Source organism: Nycticebus coucang, chromosome Y (genome assembly GCF_027406575.1).
Source record: "Nycticebus coucang isolate mNycCou1 chromosome Y, mNycCou1.pri, whole genome shotgun sequence".
NCBI classification, from domain to species: domain Eukaryota; kingdom Metazoa; phylum Chordata; class Mammalia; order Primates; family Lorisidae; genus Nycticebus; species Nycticebus coucang.
In genome coordinates, this window is record NC_069805.1 from 3,635,614 (window position 1) to 3,660,409 (window position 24,796).

The following is a 24,796-nucleotide window of genomic DNA, read 5'->3' on the forward strand; positions in this document are numbered from 1 at the left end:
AAACTTCCTGTCTCCAATCATTTACTTCTACAGATTCTACCGGGGTCCATGGTGTAATTGTAATAGCTTCAGACTGAGTCCAATGATTTGTTGCTAAATTAATAACATGGGTGAAAAGAATAAGTATATCAGATATGGGTTGTATGAAGGGATTTACTTCAGGAGATTCATTTTTAGTCCACTCTGTGACTATTTCTGTTGTAGACTGTGTCCAGGTATTTTCTGATAGAATTTCATTCATGTTCCACAGTGTAACTGTAGTAGTTAAAGCCACTGTTAAGGGAATTTTTGCTGGCAATAGAGTCTGGGTCCATGATGTAATAGTTGCAGTTTCAAATTGTGTCCATGGAATTACTGCTAAATAAACACTCTTAGCCAACGGTGTCACCGTATTAACAACAAAATGTGTCCAAGGTTTAAAAATTTCAGAATTAGCCTGGGTCCACAGTGTAAGAGAATCTACTTTGAGCTTTGTCCAGGGACTTACTTTTGGTGATTCTGATTTTGTCCACTGTGTAAACACATAGGTTTCATATTGTGTCCAGAGATTTACTGGAGAAGTTACCTGGTTCCACAGAGTGACCATATCAGATATTGCCTGCATCCAGGGATTTACTGTTGGAGATTCATCCTGTGTCCATGACATGTGTGTATCAGATACAGACTGAATCTGGGGATACGATGATAGAAATTCAGACTGAGTCCATAGTGTGACTGTACTAGCTACAAGCTCAATCCAATGAATTACTGTTGAAGATTCAGCCTGAGGCCATGGTCTGAATGAATCGGGTAAAGGCTCTGTCCCAAAACTTAGTGGAGATTCAGTTTGGGGCCACAAAATGACTGTGTCAGACATATGTTGCATCCATAAATTTACTACTGATGACTCAGACTGGGGCTTTTGTGTGATCATATCAGCCAAAGGCATCCATGGATACACTGCTGTGAATTCAGCATGGATCCACAGTGTGAGATTATCAGCTACAGATTTTGTCCCTGGATTTACTATTGGAAATACAGCCTGTGTCTCTGATGTAATTAAGGAAGTTACAGTTTCCATCCAGAGATTTACTGGTAGAGATCTATCTTGGGCCCATAATTTGATTGCATCAGATACAGACTGTGCCCATAGATTTATTGGTGGGGACTCAGTCTCAATCAATGGCATAACAATATGAGCTGCGGGCTCTGTCTGAACATTTAGTTCTGTAAATTCAAACGTGGTCCACAGATTGTCTATCGGGGCTATTGTCTGTGTCCATAGACTTACTTCTATAGAATCTTCTGGGACCCACTGGCTTACTGTATCTATTTCAGATTGTGTCCAGGGATTTCCTATGGGAAATTCAGCCTTGGTCCATGGTGTCACAGTATCAGTGGCAGACTCTGACCAGGGAATTATTGCTAGAGGATTATCCTGAGTCCATGGTGTAGTGGCATCACCCACAGGTTTAGTCCAAGTACTTGCCACTATAGTTTCAGCCTGGGTCCAAGGTGTGAATATATCACTTTCAGACCCTGTCCAGGAACTTAATTCCAGAGTTTTATCCTGAATTGATATTGTGACAATACTAGTCTTAGACTGTGTTGAATAAATGTGAGAGATTGAGTAAAAGTGATTGAGTAAATGTGATTCAGCCTGTGTACACACAGTATAGGACCATAAATATACTACTGGTGATTTAATGTTTGTTGTAGGTGTGATTATATCAGTTTCAAACTGATTCCATAGATTTCCTGCTAAAGATTCAGGCTGCATCCACAGTGTGATTGTGTCAGTATTAGTTTGTGTCCAGGGATTTACTGATGACAAATTAGACTGTGTCCACAATGAAACTGAATCAAATTCAGACAGGACCCAAGTATTTACTGCTGGGGATTCATCTTTCCACCACAGCATGATAGTGTTATGTATAATATTTGTTATGGAATTTATTGCTAGAAGTACCTCCTGGGTCCCTGGTATGACTGTATCAGATACAGACTCTGTCAAGGGACTTAAAACTGCTGATTCATCTTGAGTCCACAATGTGAGTGTATTCAATATAGGCTGTGTCCATAGAGTCACTGCTGAAGATTTTTCTTGAGTCCACAATGTAATTGGATCAGTTCCAGATTCTCTCCAGGGCATTAATTCTTGAAATTCAGTCTTTGTCCCTATACCAGCTGACATAGCTGTCCACTGATTTACTGTTGGAGTTTTAGCCTGGGTCCACAGTATGACTGTGTCAATTTCAGATTGTGCCCAGGGATTTATTTCTGGAATTTCTACCTGGGTCCACAGTATGAATGGATCGGTTTTAGACTGTTTCAGGGTATTTAATTCCAGAGACTCATCCTGTGTCCATGGGCTTAATGTACTAGCTTCATTTTTTACCCAAGGATTGACTATATTAACGTCTGCCTGAATCCAGGATCCCACTGCATCAACTTCAGTCTGGGTCCAAAATTTAATTTCATCACTTTCAAACTTATACCAGGGCCTAATTTTATAAATATCATGTTGTATCCAAGCTCTTAACTTATCATCCAGAGGTTGATTCCAGGGCCCAACTATTTCAGTCTCAGATTGTATCCAGTGATGTGCTGTTTGAGTTACTGGCTCTGTCAATCCTGTGACTGTCTCCAATTCATTCTGGATCCAAGGTTTTACAGTATCACCCTCAGTGTGAGTCCAAGATCTGGCTATATCATCTTCAATTTTGGTCCAGGGGTGAACTGTTTGAATTCCTGTCTCAATCCAATGTTTGAATGTATCCATTTGTATTTGCAACCAAGGTCTGACTCTGTCAGTTTCAATCTCAGACAAGGGAAGATTTGTTTGAGATTCAGATTGGCTCCCAGTTTCTATTGCATCAGTTTCTGATGGGAACCAAAAGGTAACTATATCATCCTTCAGTTTTGACAAGGGTATTACTATTTTAACTTCAGACTGTATCCCTGGCCTGAATGCAAATGTTTCAGGCTTTTTCCATTGTTGAATGCTGCTAAATTCAGCTTGAGTCCATAATCTGATTATATCAATGTCAGGCTGAGACCAAGGATAGACAGTTTTAAAATCTGGATGGGTAGTTGGTTTAACGTGATCTAATTTAGTTGAGAAGAAAGCTTTTATTGTATTAGATTCAGGCTGGTTCCAGGGTATGATTGTTTCAGTTTCAGTTTGGGCCCATAATCTAATTATATCTGCTTCTGGCTGGGGCATATTCTTATCTTGAATTTTTTCAGTCTTGGTCCTGGATCTGAACATTTTCTGTTTAGACTGAATCCAGGGTTTGATTCTTTCTGTTGTAGTCTGTTGCCATGATCTTGTTGTATCACTTATCCTCTGAGTCAACAGTTTTTCTGATTGAGTTTCTGGCTGGATCCAGTTTTGGATTATATGTGCATCAGACTCAGCCCAGAGCTTGATAGTATCAACTTTAGAGTGAATGGTAGACTCAATTACATGTTCAATATGATGGATGGAGAGCCATGTTGTGTCTTCTGGCTGCCTCTGAGATTCAAGTACAACAGTCTTATGATTACTCAATGGATTAGTTCCTTTCATTTCATTTGAGGGTCTGATCATATTGGCTTTATATTGTGCCTGAGACTTAGTTGTATCAGATGAAGACTGAGCCAAAGAGAAAGGAATATTAAGTGTGGAGGCAGTCCAAAATTTAGTTGACTTAGATTCTGGGAGAATCTGATATCCATCTGTGTTTTCCACAGGTTCTTGGGTTCTAAATATATTCAAGATGGGCTGAAACCATGATTCCAAAGTATGGGTTAGTATAGGCTTATGGGATTCTTCTTCCTTGAGGGCAGAATGAGCCCACAATTCAATTTTATTAACTATTAAAGAAGCCCATGGATGCAATGTTGCAGTATTAAGACCAGTATTTACTTTATCCACTACATGGTACAATTGGGTTCTAATGAACTCTTCAGTAGATTGAATCTGTATCACTGTTCCCATTTTACAAGGTACAAATTGTGCTGAAGTTCCAACATTAGGAGTAAATTCCAGCCAAGGTTTAGCCACCAATTGACCAAGGGAAGGAACTTTACTAGACTGAACTTGAAATGGAACAGCACTGATCCCAGAAAAAAACCGGGTTCCATCCATGTCATTTGAAAACAGCATCGATGATCCATCAGCATTAAATAATGGTATAGTATGAAGCCCAGCTGTACTAGTTAATGGTTTAATAGAGGATCTTACCATGTCAGTCATAATTTGATATTGACATTGTATTACACTTTTCTGAGGAAAGTCCCAGGGTGTAGATATATCAGCTGTTTGGGGACTCTGGGGTCCAAAAACCCCCAAAGATTGAAAAGTATCAGCTATTAGGGTACTCGATGGCTCAGCTGTAGTGAAAGAATCCCATGGTTTAGCAATTGGAGATGTCCAGGATAGTATCATTGGGAATTTACTAGCTGAGGAGAGCTGACTACTTTTAAGGTATAATTGTCTATTTCCAGGAAAAAAAACTCTGGTAGTTGAACCAAATATTATTGAAGTAGGATTTCGTCGCTGTCTGTTCAATGGGGAAGTGCTTAATGTGTGAGATGCTGAAGGGGCAGAGCTTCTGTTACGGCTATGCCTTTTCTGTGAATCCTGTTTAACTCCAGTAAGAAAACTGCAGGGTAAGGAAAAAATAGGGTCCAGTGGATTCTGGAATGCCTTGATAAGCCATCTCATCCAAGAAATGTATGGGGCTGTCTTGATGACAAGAATAGGCTTATAACAGGCTACGGAGGTCTCACTGACCAGGCCTACCAGTTCCCAATGACTGCCAAAAACACAGAAAACAGGACTACCTTGCTGAACCTGAATGAGAAAACAAAGATAATCTTCATGTATATCAGACAGACATATTTATAGGCATACATCCTGCATATAAATTAAAATAGGTATAATGTGAATTATAAATTACATAGATGTATATAGCGATTATACAACACACATAAATTAGGTGTTTTGGTTTATATTGAAAGTATGTAAGTATATAAGAGTTATATATTTTCTACCATATATGTAAATTTTATATGACATGACAGACAGTAATAAATGTTACACAGGGCATACTTTAGAAGTTCAGAATATAACTCCTAGATACAAATAACAATTAAATCCAGTTGAATGAGGAAATCAAATGCTAGAAGTAAATTAGAGGCATGTTATAAATAGTAAGAACACCATTCTACACTGAGCATATTTATCTGCACATCACTTATCTCCTTAGCTGAGTGTTTTTAGGAAGAGTGCAACTTACATAATCATATATAATAATTATGTCTGTCATTGCTTCCACTATCATATGTAGTTGTAACTAATGTATCTTCATTGTATCCACAATGTTTGTGATACATATTTGTCGTAAATTGGAAATGTTTTATTTTACTAAATTATCAAACTATAATATACATACAATTAATTTCTAATCAAATAATAAGCCCAATAATTAGGGTTGGCCATAAAGTGTATGTATGGGTGTGTGTGTATAAATATACACCAATATATATGTATATTTGTGTATATATATTTTTATATATACAAAAATATAAAATGTTTTCTCTCTTTCTCTCTCTCTATATATACACAAAGTAGCCATAAAATCTGAATGTACATATATACACACACACACATATATACAAAGTAGCCATAAAATCTGCATATACATATATATATACACACACATATACAAAGAATGGCCATAAAGTTTGTATGTACATGTGTATATGTATATAGTAATTTATACACAAACTTTATGGCCACTCTGTATGTGTATTTATGTATATAAACTATATAATATATATGTACTCACATATATATGTATATGTTATATAGTTATTTATAATGTAATATATATTATTTACATATTTATATAAATAATTTATAAATATTTACGTATATATCTACATTAATTTATATATGTTTACTATATATCTACATTTGTAAATATTTTTATATACACATATTAAAAGTATGATATATAAATGTATCAATATATATAAAGATATGTACATATATAAATATATCTATCTTTACATATAAAAATGTATACATATATAAATCTATTCATATGTTTTCACATATAAATAAATATATTTACATATATAAGTAAATACATATATTTATATATTTTATATGTAAGTAAATGTATGTCTTTTATATATACCTATATATACACATGTATTTAAATATCTTTATACATATTTATAAATATGAAATTATTAGATATAGATATAAAAATACACATACACATATTCAGGGGGGCCATAAAGTTCACATATACATACACACACGGTAGTGATAGTTATATACACAGAGTGTGGCCATAATGTTGGTATATACATATACAGACACACACACATATACTGTAAAGTTCACATATACATATACACCAATAAACACACACAAGTGACAATAAAAGCGTGTGTGTGTGTATACATACGTGTGTATACATACGTGTGTATACATACGTATGTATACACACACACGCAGGGTGACAGGATGGCCATAAAGTTTGTATATACATACACATAGACACACAAAGGTCATACATACACACTTGATGGCTGTAAAGTTTATATACATACACACAGACGTATAAAGGATAGTCATAAAGTTAATATATACATATACATATATATATATAAACACCCACAGTATGGCCAGAAGTTATATACATATAGATATATAGATACACACATATACAGGGTCACCATAAAGTTCATATGTATATACACACATACACACACATATACAGGATGGCCATATGTCTATATATACACACTCATATCCAGGTATTTGTATATATGTGTACACATATGAACAGGGTGACCATAAAATTCTTTTTTTGAGAGTTCCGTGGTGTCACACGGCTCACAGCAACCTCTAACTCCTGGGCTTAGGCGATTCTCTTGCCTCAGCCTCCCGAGCAGCTGGGACTACAGGCGCCCACCACAATGCCCGGCTATTCTTTTTTTGTTGCAGTTTGGCTGGGGCTGGGCTTGAACCCGCCACCCTCGTCATATAGGGCCGGCGCCCTACTCACTGAGCCACAGGCGCCACCAACCATAAAATTCTTATATTATGTATATACACAAACTCATACACACACATACATATACATTTTGGTCCTAAAGTTCATATGTGTATATATATACTCACTCATACACAGGGTGGTCATAAGGTCAGTATGTATGTACACACTGACACACAGTGTGTAGAGTGGCTACAAATTTATACACACACACACACACACATACACACAGGGGGGCTATAAAGTATATATCTTTATATATATGAATATACATATATCATGTATATTATACATATTATATGTATATTATAATATATGAATGAATATATATATATATTATGCACACATACACACACATATATGTACAAGGTAGCCATATAGTTCAAATATACATATACACACACGGAGTTGCCATAAATTTTGTGTATACATAAATGCACGCACACACACACAGGGTAGTCATAACATACACATATACATACACACACATATATAGGGTGGCCATGAAGGTTGTATACACATATATGGACACACATACACAAGATGGATGTAAAATTTTATATATATTGATATTTATGCACACATACATAGACAGGTGGCCATGAGTTTTGTGTGTATAAATGTATATATGTGTACATGATCATATGCACACACACATATTCATGGTGGCCATAAAGTTTTATACACACACAAGTTTTATATACACACACACAAATACATGCATATATATATTTATTTACGTTAATTTGTACATAACTCATATCCAGGGTGTCCATATATACTTATATAAACATACATACACTGTGGACATAATTTTTATGTATATGTGGACATATAAAAACACACACAGTGACCAGGAATGTGCACACACACACATACACATATGGTGTGGCCCTGAAGTTTGTATAAAAACACATGTACAAGGTGGCTATAAATTCATATACACACACACAGAGTGGCTACAATGTTTGTGTGATATACACATTCAAAGGAGCCACACAGTTTATAAATACATATACACACACAGAGCATTGCCATAAATTTCAAATATATATATATGGACACAAACACAGGATAGTCATAAAATATATATGTACACACACACGTACAGGATGGCCATGAAGTTTGCATATACATATAAGGACACACATGCACAGGGTGGATGTGAAATTTGTTTATACATTTATGTCTACGCACACATACATCTAAAGGTGGCAATATATATGCTATACATATACAGGGTGGCCATAAAGTTTGCATAAATACACACACACATACACAGAGTGGCCATAATGTTTGTATATATATGTAAATATATATAATTATATATATCTGTGAGTGTGTATACATATGTATATATATACAAATATATATACACACACACACATATAACATACATGGTAGCCATAAAGTTCATATATACATATATACACACACAGAGTTTCCATGAATTTTGAATATACATATATGCACACACACACAGTGGCCATAATGTTTGTATATACATATAAACACACACACACAAATATACTAAATACTTTACAAGTACTTCCCATATACATATATACCAAACACAAATGTGGCTATAAAGTTTATGTATACATACACACACACACACACACAGTGGCCATAACATTTGCACTTCCTTATACACACATATACAGGGAAGCCATGTAATTCCTATTATTTGTATAGATACACATACACACACACAGGGTGGTCATAAATTTTTATATAGGTACACACACAACACAGAGTAGCCATAACGTTCATGTATACTTACATAAACACTGGGTGGCCATAGTTTGTGTATACATATACACACACATATAAAGCATACCAATAAAGTTCACATATGCATATATACGATATGCACAAACACAGTGTGACCATCATATACATATATACACACACATACATTGTGGAAATATGTATATATATGTGTGTGTTTGTGTATATATTTGCACACACACACAGTGTGACCAAGAAGTTTCCATACACACACATATACACAAACAGGGTGGCCTTGACTTGTAAATACTTTGTATTTACACACACATACAGAGTGGCTGTAAATTCATACACACACACACAGAATGGCTGTAACGTTTGTATGATATACATATGCGAAGGAGCCACACAGTTCATACATACCTATATGCTCACACAGGATTTCCATACTTCATATATATGCATATATGGACACACACACAGGGTAGTCATAAAAAATATATATGTATACATATATAAAATATATGTGTGTGTGTATATATATATATAAAATACATATATGTGTATACACATACACACCCACATACAGGGTGGCTATTAAGTTTGCATACACATACATGGACACACATGCACAAGGTTGTTGTGAAGTCTGTATTTACATTGATATGTATATACACACATATACATACAGGTGGCCATAAGGCTTGTGTGTATACACATATATAAACATTTAAATATCTTTTTATATAAATATAGTCACATGCATTATTTACATATACAAATATATTTACTTATGTGTCCATATTTTCATATACATTTATATATAGATATATATACACACACACGTATAGGGTGGCCATAAAGTTTGTATATATGTATACATCAATTCACACATACTCATATACCAGGCAGCCATAAAGTCTGTATACACATATACACACAAATCCACTCAGGAAAGCCGTAAAATGCATATAGATGTCTATACAAACAGGGTGGCCACACATTCATATATACATATATATACACATAGACAAATACAGTTTCTATATATACACAAAAACATACACATGAAGTAGCCATAAAATGTGTGTATTATTTATAATATATATGTGTGTGTGAGATGTGTGTATACGTATATATACACACACATATACCTACACACACATATACATACAAGAGAATCATAAAGTTCATATATACATATACCCACACACAGAGTTGCCATGAATTTTGTATATACATGTATGTACAGATATGCACACACACAGAGGCCATAATGTTTGTATGTATATATATATACATACACACCCACAAACATATACCAAATACTTTACAAGTACTTCACCTACACATATATATCAAAAACACATGTGGCCATAAAGTTTGGGTATACATACATACATACAAACACACACAGGGTGACCATAATGTTCATGTATACATACATACACACTGAGTGGCTATAGTTTATGTATACCTATATACACACGTACATATAAAGCATGCCCATAAAGTTCATATATGCATATATAAATACATACACACAGTGCAACTATGATATACATATACAAACACATACACTGCAGCCATAATGTGTGTTTATATATGTACATACACATAGGTATATGCACAGACACACACAATGTGACCAGGAAGTTCTCATATACTTACACACACACACACATCTTTAGCGTGGCCCTGAAGATTGTACATACACACATGTACAGGGTGCCTATAAAATCATATACACACACACACACAGAGTGGCCATAATGTTTGTGCGAATACTCACATAAATGGAGCCACAAAGTTCATACATACATATACACACACACAGGGTGGCCATAAAATTTCTATATTTATACATACACATACACACAGAGTGGCCATAAAGTTTGAATACACTTGTACATGCATGTGTGTGTGTAAGTATATGCAAACTTCCAGGTCACACTGGGTGTGTGTGTGTGTACATCTGTATGTCTCTGTGTATATATATTATATATGTATACACACATCACACACACACACACGTAATATATATTCAAACTCTGTGGTCACCCTGTCTGTGTGTGTGTGTGTGTGTGTGAGTATATGTAAATGTGAGTTTATGGCCACCTTTTGTGTATATACGTAAATATGGATATTATGGCTTCTCTTTGTGTGTGCGTGTGTGAGAGAGATATGTTTGTATACGTATGTATATATACACATACAGACATATGCATAGACATACATACACAAACACATATACATACAAGGTAGCCATAAAGTTTATATACATATATACCCACACACAGAATTGTCATATATTTTGTATATATATATATAGTCATATACAATATATGTCATATACAATATATATAGTCATATACAATTATATACTATATATATATATATATGCATGCACACAGTGGACATATTTGTATATACATATGCACATACACACAAACATATACTAATATGGCCACATGTGTGTTGGTACTTACTTCACATATACATATATACCAACACACATGTGGCCATAAAGTTTGTGTATACACACACACACACACACAAGGATAGCCATAAGGTTTGCATATCCATATACACACATATAGGGAAGCCATGGAATTCTTTTATATATAGATACACACACGCAGACACACACACACACACCACACACCTGGTGTCCACAAATTCGTATATATGAATATGCACAACACAGGGTGATCACTATTCATATATACATACATGTGTACATACTGGGTAGCTATAGTTTGTGTGTACATATACACATACATATATGAAGCATACCCATAAAGTTCATATATGCATATATATAAATAACACAAACACAGAATGACCATGATATATACATATACACACATATACTATGGACATAATGTACATGTCTGTATCAATTTAAATATATATATATATATGTATTTGTGAATATATAAATATATTTATATACACAATTGTGTAACCATTTACTTACACACACATATACAGGGTGGCCTTGATGTTTGTATATACACACACATGTACAGGGTAGGTATAAATTCATATACACACACACAAAGTAGCCCTAATATTTTGTGTGATATATAGAAGGAGCCATACAGCTCATACATACACACACACACGGGGTTGCCATAAACTTCAAATATACATATAGACACACACACAAAGGGTAGCCATAAAATTCATTTGTACACATATACACATACGCGGTGCCATAAAGTTTGCATGCACATATATGGACACACATGCACAGGGTGGATGTGAAGTTTGTATATACACTTATTTCTATGCACACATCCATATACAGTGGCTATGAGGTTTGTACACACACAGTGTAGCCATAAAGTTTGTGTATCTATCTATCTATCTATCTATCTATCTATCTATCTATCTATCTATCTATCCACACACATGTATACATATGTATACACACACATTCATACACACTTATACATACAAGGTACCATAAAGTTCATATGTACATATACCCACACACAGTATTGCCATGAATTTTGTATATACCTATATGCAAACACACATACACACACAGTGGCCATGTTTGTATATACATATACATACACACAAACATATACCAAAGACTTTACAAGTACTTCACATATACATATATACCAAAAACAATGTGGCCATAATTTTTGTGTATATATAATACACACACATACAAGGTGGCCATAAAGTCATATATACATATACACACAGCAAAGGGTGACCATTACATTCATGTATACATACGTATATACACACTGGTGGCTATAGTTTGTGTAAACGTACACACACACATAAAAGGTACCCGTAAAGGTCATATATATATAAATATGCACACACAGTGTAACCATGATATACATATACACACACAAAAACTGTGGCCATAATGTAAACATATATATATGTTATCTTACAGAAATTTATCTTACATATACCTACATATGTATGTATATGCACACCCCAGTGCGACCAGGAAATTAGCATATACTTACACACACACATATGTAGGGTGGCCCTGAAGTTTGTATATACACACACATACAGGGTGGCTATAAATTCATATACACACACACAGAGTGGCTATCTGTGTATAATATACACATACATGGAACCACATAGTTCATACATACATATACACACACAGAGTGGCCATAAAATTTCTATATGTACACACACACATGCACACAGAGTGGCTATAAAGTTTGTATATATACACACACAGACATACACACAAGTATTTGATATGTACCTACATATAGAACACACAGTGGGTATAAAGTTTGTGTATATATATATGTATACATACACACCAAGGGAAACTATAATATCCATATATAGGTACATATACACAGGGTGGCCATAAATTCATATATACATATATACACATACACAGTGGCCATAAAGTTTGAGTATATATTATCTATATGTGTGTGTGTGACGTGTGTATACATATATATATATAAACAGAGACACACACATATATATACATATATATATATACATGCGCATATACATACACACACACACATACATACAAGGTAGCCATAAAATTCATATACACATATACCCTCACACAGAATTGCCATACATTTTGTATATACATATATGCACACACACAGTGGACATATTTGTATACACACACACACAAACACATACCAAATATGGCCACATGTGTGTTTATATATACATATATGCCAACACACGTCGCCATGAAGGGTGTGTATACATACACACATACGCACACACACACACATACAAGGGAGGCTATAAAGTCTGCACATCCATATACAGGAAGCCATGGAATTCTTATATATGTAGAGATACACACACAAACACACACAGGATGGCCTTAAATTCACATATGCATAAACATACACATACAACACAGGGTGGCCATCACATTTCTATATACATACCTACATATACACTGGGTGGCTATAGTTTGTGTATACATATGCACATACACATATGAAGCATAGCCAGTTCATATACACATATACATAAAAATGCACACACACACAGTATGACCATCATATATACACATACACACATACACTGTGGACATTATGTATACTTGTGTATAAATAGAAATAAATATTTATGCTTTTATACAAATGTTTATATAATTATATTCACACACGCACAGTGTAACCATGAAGAATGCAGATACTTACACACACACATATACAGGGTGGCCCTGAAGTTTGTGTATATACACATACATAAAGGTTTTAAATAAATGTACACAAACACAGAGTAGTCCTAATGTTTGTGTGATATACACATACAAAGGAGCCACACAGTTCAAACATACTATACACACACAGGCTTAACCCAAAATACTTATGTACACATACACACATAAACATACAGGGTTGCCATGAAGTATCCATGCACATATTTGGACACAAATGCACAGGGTGGATGTATGTATACATTTGTATGTATGCACACATCCATATACAGGTGGCCAGAAAGTTTGTATACACACACTGTGGCCATAAAGTTTGTATAAATACACACACACACACACACACAGGCCATAATGTTTGTATATGTATATATACATTTTATACATAATACATATATGTGGGTGCGATGTGTGTATACATATATACGTATAAACACATGTATGCACACAAAAATGTACCAAATATGGCCACGTGTTTATATATGTATATACCAACACACATGTGGCCATGAAGGGTGTGTATACAAACATACACACACACACAAGAGTGGCCATAAAGTCTACACATACATTATGCACACATGTACAGGAAGCCATGGAATTCTTATATATGGATAGATATACATACAAACACAAGCTGGCCATAAATTTGCATATACATATACACACAACACAGGGTGGCTATCACATTCATATACACATACATAAATACATACAGACTAAGTGGTTACAGTTTATGTTTACAAATGAACATACCCATATGAAGCATACCCATAAAGTTCATATATGCATATACATAAATATGCACACAAACAGTATGACCACCATATATACACATACACACATACACTGTGAACATAATGTATATGTGTGTATAAATATAAATATATATTTAAGTTTTTATATAAATGTTTATACAATTACACACACACACACACACACACACACTGTGTAACCAGGAAGAATGCATATACTTACACACAAATATACAGGGTGCCCTGAAGTTTGTGTATATACACATATGTACAGAGCAGCTATAAATTCATAAACACACTCACACACAGAGTGGCCCTAATGTTTGTGTGTTATACATATACAAAGGAGACACACAATTTGTACATATCTATATACATACACGGGATTGCCCCGAAATACATATGTATACATACACACACATAAACATACAGGGTTGCCATGAAGCATCCATGCACATATATGGACACACATGCACAGGGTGGATGCAAAGTATGTATATACATTTGTATATACACATGCATATACAGGTGGCATGAGGTTTGTATACACACACAGTGGCTCTACAGTTTGTATAAGTACACACACACAGAGTGGCCATAATGTTTGTATGTGTGCATATATATATATATGCATATATAATGCATATATGTGGGTGTAATGTGTATACATATATATGTATAAACACACATACATATGTATGTACACACATATATCCATACCCACACTCATATGCATACACACAGATACATACAAGGTAGCCATAAATTTCATATCTACATATACCCACACACAGAAGGCCATAAATTTTGTATATACATATATGCCCACACACACAACATATACTGCATACTTGGTATGTCGTCATGTTTGTACATACATATACATATACACATATAAACATATACCTCATACTTTACAAGTCTTTACATAAACATATATACCAAACAGAAATGTGTCCATAAAGTTTGTGTATAAATATATACATACATACATACATACATACATACATACATACACACACACACATCAGCAATTGCCATGAAGTTTGCATGCACATATATGGAGACGCATGCACAAGGTAGATGTGAAGTTTGCATATATGTTTATATCTATGCACAAAGCCATATGCAAGTGGCTAGGAGGTTTGTGTACACACCATGTGGCCATAAAATTTGTATGTATGTGTACATACACACATGTATTCATATGTATACACACACATGTACATACCCACACATGGGTATACATTCAAGGTAGCCACATTGAATGTATACATTCAAGGTAGCCATAAAGTTCATATGCACATATACCCACACACAGAATGCATATATTTATGCATATACACACTGTGGTCATGTTTGTATATACCAAATACTTTACAAGTACTTCACATATACATATATACCCAACACATATGTGGCCACAATGTTTGTGTATACATACACACACACACACACCTGGTGGCCATAAACTTTGCATATCCATACACACGCACACATATATAGGGAAGCTATGCAATTCCTAAGCCATGCATTCCTATGTATGTCTATCATACACCCACAAACACACAGTGTGGCCCTTGAGTCATATATACATATAGACCGAACACAGGGAGGGCATTAAGTTCATGTATACATACATTTATACACACTGGTGGCTTTAGTTTGTGTATACACACACACACACACACACACACACAAAATGTTCCCATACAGGTCATATACGCATATATGTAAATATACACACACAGTAACCATAATATACATATACACATATACAAACACAGTGGCCATACTGTTTACATATATATACTATCTTACATAATATCATTATATATGTATGTATATGCACACACACACAGTGTGACTAGGAAGTTCACATATACTTGCATACACACACATCCATACAGGGTGGCCCTGAAGTTTGTATATACACATGTACAGGGTGGCTATAAATTCATAAACACATACACAGAGTGGCCATAATGCTTGTATGATATACACACACATGGAACCACACAGTTCATATACACACACACAGGATGGCCATAAAATTTCTATACTTACACACACACATACACACAGAGTGGCCATAAAATTTGTATACACACACAGACATACATACACACAAGTAGTTGATATGTACTGACATAAAGAACACACATGTGGCCATAAATTTGTGTAAATAGACACATAGTCACACAAACAGAAAGGGAAGCCATAATATACATATATAGGTACATACACACAGGTGGCCATAAACTCATCTATACATATATACACACACAGGGTGGCCATGAAATTTGAGTATATATTATATCTATGTGTATGTGTGTGTGAAATATATAGAGAGAGACATATATATATGCATGCACATATACATACACACACATACATACAAGGTAGCCATAAAATTTATATACACATATACCCCCATGCAGAATTGCCATAAATTTTGTATGTACGTATATGTACACACATACTGTGGACATATTTGTATATACATATACACATACACACAAACATATACCAAATATGGCCATGTGTGTGTACACACACACACACACACACACTCATATTTATGTATATACCAAGACACATGTGGCCATGAAGGATGTGTATACATACATATATACACACACATACACAAAGGTGGCCATAAAATCAGTATATCCATACACACACACATACAGGAAGCCATGGAATTCTTATATATGTATGATACACATAAACACACACAGGAGGGCATATACATATACATATGTATATACACATACATATACAAATAAATTTGCATATACATATACACAAAAAACAGGGTGGCTATCATGTTCATATGTACATACTACAGACACACTGGGTGGCTATAGTTTGTGTATACATATGCACATACACATATGAAGCATACCCATAAGGTTCATATATGCCTATACATAAATATGCACACAGTGTGACCGTGATATATACACATACCATGTGGACATAATGTATACACACAGTATGATCATGATATATAAACATATACACATACACTGTGGACATAATGTATATGTGTGTATAAATATAAATGTATATTTAAGTTTTTATATAAATGTTTAAACAATTATATTCACACACAGTGTATGAGGAAGTTTGCATATACTTACATACAACATATATAGGGTAGCCCTGAAGTTTGTGATTATGCACACATATGTACAAAGTGGCTATAAATTCATAAACACACACACAGAGTAGCCCTGATGTTTGTGTGATATATACATACAAAAGAGCCACACAGTTCATACATATCTATACGCACACACAGAGTTGCCCAAAATACATATGTACTCATACACACACATACACATACAGGGTTGCCATGAAGTATCCATGCACATATATGGACACACATGCACACAGTGAATGTGAAGTTTGTATATACATTTATATCTATGCACACATACATATACAGGTGGCCATGAGGTTTGTATAAACACACAGTGGCCCTGAAGTTTGTATAAATACACACACACATATACACAGAGGGGTCATAATGTTTGTATATGTGTGTATATACATGTGTATATACAATACAAATGTGTGGATGTCATGTGTATACATATATATGTATAAACACACATATACATTTATATACAAATATACATACCCACAGACATATACATACACACAGATACATACAAGGCAGCCATGAATTTCATATCTACATATACCCACACACAGAGTGCCTATAAATTTTGTATATACATATATGCCCACACACACAAACATATACTGCATACTTAGTATGGAGCCATAATGTTTGTATATACATATACACATATGGAGCCATAATGTTTGTATATACATATGCACATACACACACACAATCATATACTTTACAAGTGCTTTACATAAACATATATACCAAACAGAAATGTGGCCATAAAGTTTGTGTATATGTACATACACACACACACACACACACCAGGTGGCCATAAAGTTTGCACATTCATACACACACACACACATCTACTAGGAAGCCTTTATATGGGAAGCCCTGCAATTCCCATATATGTATAGATACACACACAAACGCACACCGTTGGGCATAAGTTTATATACATATACACACAACACAGGGTGGCCATAATACTCATGTATACATACACACTGGTGGCTACAGTTTGTATATACATACACAGATAAAGGGTACCCATAATGTTCATATATGCATATAAAGAAATATACATACAGTGTAACAATGATGTACATATACACACAAACCCTGTGGCCATGTTTCCTATATATAGAGATATTATATACATTATGTATATACACATATGTATATGCACAGACACACAGTGTGACCAGGAAGTTCACATGTACTTACACACACACACACATATACAGGATTGCCTTGAAGTTTATACATACACACACACATATACAGGGTGGTGCTATAAATTCATACACACACACAGAGTAGCCATAATGTTTGTGTGATAATCACATACATGGAGCCACACAGTTTATCCACACGCAGAGTGGCCATAAAATTTCTACATGTACACACACACATATACACACAGAGTGGCCATAAAGTTTGAATATATACATACACACATATAGTACTTGAAATGTACCTACATACAGAACACAAATGTGGGCATAAAGTTTGTGTATACACGCACAAACACAAAGAGAAGCCATAATATCCATATATGTATATAAAAACAGGGTAGGCATAAATTCATATATACATAAATACACACACAAAAAGGGTGGCCATAAAGTTTGAATATATATTACATACATTGTGTGTGATGTGTGTATACATATATATACACAGACATATACATATGCACACACATATACATACACACACACAATGTGACCATATACTGGAAGCTTGCATATACTTACACACACACGCACACACGCATATACAGGGTGGCCCCAAAGTTTGTATATATGCTCACATACAGGGTGGCTACAAATGCATATACACACACTCAGAGTGGCTGAATGTTTGTGTGATACACACAGACAAGGGAGCCACACAGTTCATACATACATACACACACACACACAAGGAGGCCATAAAGTTTGTATATGTACACACACACAAATACTTCAAATATATCTACATACAGAGCACGCATGTGGCCATAAAGTTTGTGTATACATAGAAACACACACAGGGAAGCCATAAAATCCATATTTATGTATATACACACAGAGTGGTCATAAAATCATATATAAACATATACACATACAGGGTGGCCATAAAGTTGAATATTATATGTATATATATGTATGTGTGTGTGATGTGTGTATACATATATATATACACACAAAGATACACATACACGCACATATACATAAACACACACACATACATAAAAGGTAGTCATAAAGTTCATATACATATATTCCCACACACAGAATTGCCATAAATTTTGTATATACATGTATGCACACATGGTGGACATATTTGTATACATATACACATACAAACATATGCCAAATATGACCACATGTGTGTTGGCATATACACATATGTGGGCGGGTATATGCATACATCAACTTTATGGCTCACACAGAGCCATAAACATTAAAATTTATGGCACACTCACAGCTTCACATATACATATATACCAACACACTTGTGGCATAAAGTTTCTGTATACATACATACAAAAAAGAGTGGCCATAAAGTTTCCCCATCTGTATACACACACATACAGGGAAGCCATGGAATTGATACATACATACAGTTCATACATACATATACACACAACACAGGGGGCTATAACATTCATGTATACATACACACTGGTGGCTATACTTTGTGTGTGCATATACACACACACGTAAAAAGTATGCCCATAAATTTCATATATGGATATATATAAATATGTACACACACAGTTGGCCATGAGAAATACATATACACACACATACACTATGGCCATAATGTATACATATATATAAATATATGTATAAGACACACACATGGACACTGTGACCCAGAAGTTTGCATATATTTATATACACACACATATACAGGCCTGTATACATGTATACAGTCCTGAAGTTTGTATATACACACACCCATATACAGGGTGGCTATAAATTTATACACACACACACACACACCAGGGTATTCATAGAATACATATAGACATACACCCACCCACACACAGGGTTGCTATGAAGTTTTCCTCATGCACAGGGTGGATGTGAAGTTTGTGTATACATTTATATATTTGCACACATACACATATAGGAGGCCATGAGGTTTGTGTGTATATGTATATATGAACACACACATACAGTGGGTGGCCATAATTTTATATATATATATATAATTTTCATACATGTACACACACTCATTAATAGGGTGCCCAAAAGTTTGTGTATACAAATACAACCCATACGATGGGCATAAAGTCTGTGTGTTTATATACACGAATATATACAGGGTGCCCATAAAATTTGTCTATATATACTTATATACAGGGTGGCCATGAAGTTTTTATGTACAAATATATACACACATACATATACCAAAAATGGCTATAAAGTCTGTGTGTATGTTACATATGAATAAAATATTTTATATACAAACTTTATGGCCACCCTCTGTGTGTGTCTATATAAAATATATGTTCATATATTTCATATATAATTTAAAAATATTTATACATTCATTCCTATGTATTTATGTACAAAGTATATATTTATATATTCATATAAATACATGAATATGTGTTTACATATACATTTATATATAGAAATATATATTCATCCAAGTTTTTTATGTATATGTATACATAGATATAAATAAATATATCAGAGATTCATATAAGAAAAAGATATAAAATTAGATATTTATATATAAATATATATATACATCTTTTACATATAAATGAATATATTAGTTATATTTAATAAACATATTTATACATTTTTATATATCAATAAAAGTGTACATTTATATATCTTTAATATATATATTTACATAAATTTATTTATGTATACAAATATATTTGTACATATTTTTATATGTAAATGTCATATACATATAGAAATATATATACACACACATTCAAGGTGGCCATAAAGTTTGTATACATGTATGTATGTATACACACACACACACATATATCAGGTGGCCATAAAGTTGTATACACATATAGGGTGGCCATAAAATTTGTATACACACACATATATAGGAAAGCCATACAATTCATATATAAGTATATATACATACACACAGACTAGGTGGCCATAAAGTTCATATATACATACATATATACTAACTGCCTGGCTATAGTTTGTATACATATATACACAGACATATAAAAGGTAGCCATAAATTATATATACACACACACTCACACATACACACAACCTCATACTATGTCCATAAAGTTTATATATACACATACACACACACACACAGAGTGTGGCCTTGAATTTCACATATATTTACATACACACACAAATACTGATTGGTCATAATGTTTGTATATACATATATATAGATGTGCACATGCATATACAGGGTTGCTATAAAGTTCATATATGTGTATATATTTACACACACATATATATACAGGGTGGTGATAAAGTTCATATATCCATACACAAATACACAGACAGGGTGCCCATGAAGTTCTTATATCCATATTTATACACACAAATCCACACATATACAAGTGGCCATACAGTTTGTATATCCATATATATGCAAATACACATATACAGGGTGGCCATGAATTCTGTATACACATATATATGGAAACACACATAGGATGGACATGAAGTTTGTATAGACATTTATATATACACACACATATATGAGGTGGCCGTAAAATTTGCATATACATTTTTATATGCACACACAGATACACAGGGTGGCCATGAAGTTTCTATATACATACACACGCAAATACAGGTTGTCCATAAAATTTGTATAGATACATATATACACATACACCTATGCAGAGTGGCCATACAGTATGTGTATATATATGTGTATGTGTGTATATATGCCACCCTATATGGGGAGTGTGTGTGTGTGCATACATATGTGTGTGTGTGTGTGTGTGAGACCTGTCTTAAATAAACGTGTGTACATATATATTTATGTGTACCTGTGTATGTGTGTGTACATATATATTTATACATGAACTTAATGGCCACCCTGTATACGTGTGTTAGTGTGTTTGTGTATATATATGTATACACAAACTAATGTATATACATATATATATATATATATATATATATATACATATATGCACATGTAAATAGATATATATGTACATATACACACATACACTTGGTGGCCATGAAGTTCATATATATGTATACATATACATTTATACTGGGTGACCATAAAGTTTGTGTGTATACACATACATATACAAGGTGGTCATGAAGTCTGTATATATATATATATATATATATATATACACACACACACGTACACACATCACACATATGCAGTGTGGCCACATGAACATATACACACATACATAGGGTGGCTATAAAGTTTGTGTGTGTGCACGCACACATATACAGGGTGGACATAATTTTGTATATACTTATATATACACACACATAGTTATTTGAGACAGAGTCTCACACATATATAGGTGCAGTAATGTTGGCATAATTATGGCTTACTCACCTTATTGTTCTCTTAGGCTCTAGTAATCCTCCTGCATCAAACTCCTGCTAGTAGGACTATAAGCACTCACCTTCATGCCTGGCTTATTATTATTATTATCATCATCATCATCATCATTATTATTATTACCTGGAAAATCCTACATTTATTAAAATAATATTATTTATAATTTTTTATTAAGGAATAAATATATGAAAGATAAAACACAACTATAGCCCAGGATGAGGAAGGGAAGAGGAAGGGGGGATAGGAGGGCAGAGGATAGGTTGGATGGAGGTAGGGTAATTGGTGGGACCACACCTATGGTGCATATTGCAAGGGTACATGTTAAATCTATTAAGTGTAGAATATAAATGTCTTAACACCATACGTGAGGTGAAGGCTATGTTAGCCAGTTTGATGTAAGCATTCCAAATTGTATATTATTTATTTTTTAGAGATGGATTCTCACTTTGTTGCACAGGCTGGTCCATAACTTCTGGCCTCAAGTTTTCTTCCCACATCACCCTTCTGAAATGCTAAGATTACAGGTGTGAGACACCCTGCCTAGCCACAATATTGGGTTGTATTCTAACAACTCAGTCTAGCCATAAATCTGCCTTCCTATTTTTACAAAACTTTAAAAAAGAAGTTGCATTTTTTACAAGGAAATTTAAGTTAAAATTTCTTCCCAATGAAAACACTAAATTTATATGCATCCATATGGATATTTATATACAACCCCCCATGAAAATTTTTCTCTTATATAATAAGTACCGAGCAGTCTTCTTGTGGCTGACTCCGGATACATAAATTATTACTTCTAGTCATATGAGTGTGTTGATAATGGCAGAACGAGAGGTCCAACAGCTTAACTGACATTTTCTTGATACTGCTTCCAAAGTTATTGTTTTCTGATGGAATAGAGAAGAGAGGGATCTGAGATGCATTATTCTAGTTATTAAGCATTTTATTGCACAACTTCCTTTAAGATTTTTAAAGGACAGCTTCCAATTATTATACAGAATTACTGAGATACTTTTACTTTTCATTCCTTTCCATCTTTTTTACACAAACTTATTTAATAACAAATACACAAAAATAATAAATTATTGAATAATTTTAATGCCTGATATTGTCAGATAACCTTAATTTTTAGTCATTTAAAGTGAAATATGGATTCAGTTATGTATAAAATTTTTGTAAGCTTTCAATTTTATTTATCCATTAAGTTTCTTTTTTTAATGGAACTAATATAAATTTTGTAATCAATCTTCTAACTTCATTAATGAGATAATAAAATATAACTATTGTGACTTACTCTGATATTGGTATACTTTGCATTGTCTGTACTGGCAGTTATAACAGCTCTTCCGGAAGATGTTATAGGTATGAGAGGTTGGTGTATTTT

At 33.9% G+C, this 24,796-nt stretch overlaps 1 protein-coding gene across 1 annotated transcript in view; it reads right to left on the reverse strand.

Annotated features, from left to right (window-relative positions):
* LOC128578966 (uncharacterized) overlaps positions 1 to 23,482 on the reverse strand; it is a 48,205-nt gene extending 24,723 nt beyond the window's left edge. Inside the window, exons 1-2 of the mRNA XM_053581302.1 lie at positions 23,477 to 23,482; positions 5 to 4,819 (exon numbers count right to left, since the gene is read on the reverse strand). Of these exons, the coding sequence (XP_053437277.1) occupies positions 5 to 4,819; positions 23,477 to 23,482 (4,821 nt within the window). The remainder of the gene's footprint in view (positions 1 to 4; positions 4,820 to 23,476) is intronic.
* Between the last annotated feature and the right edge of the window lie 1,314 nt (positions 23,483 to 24,796).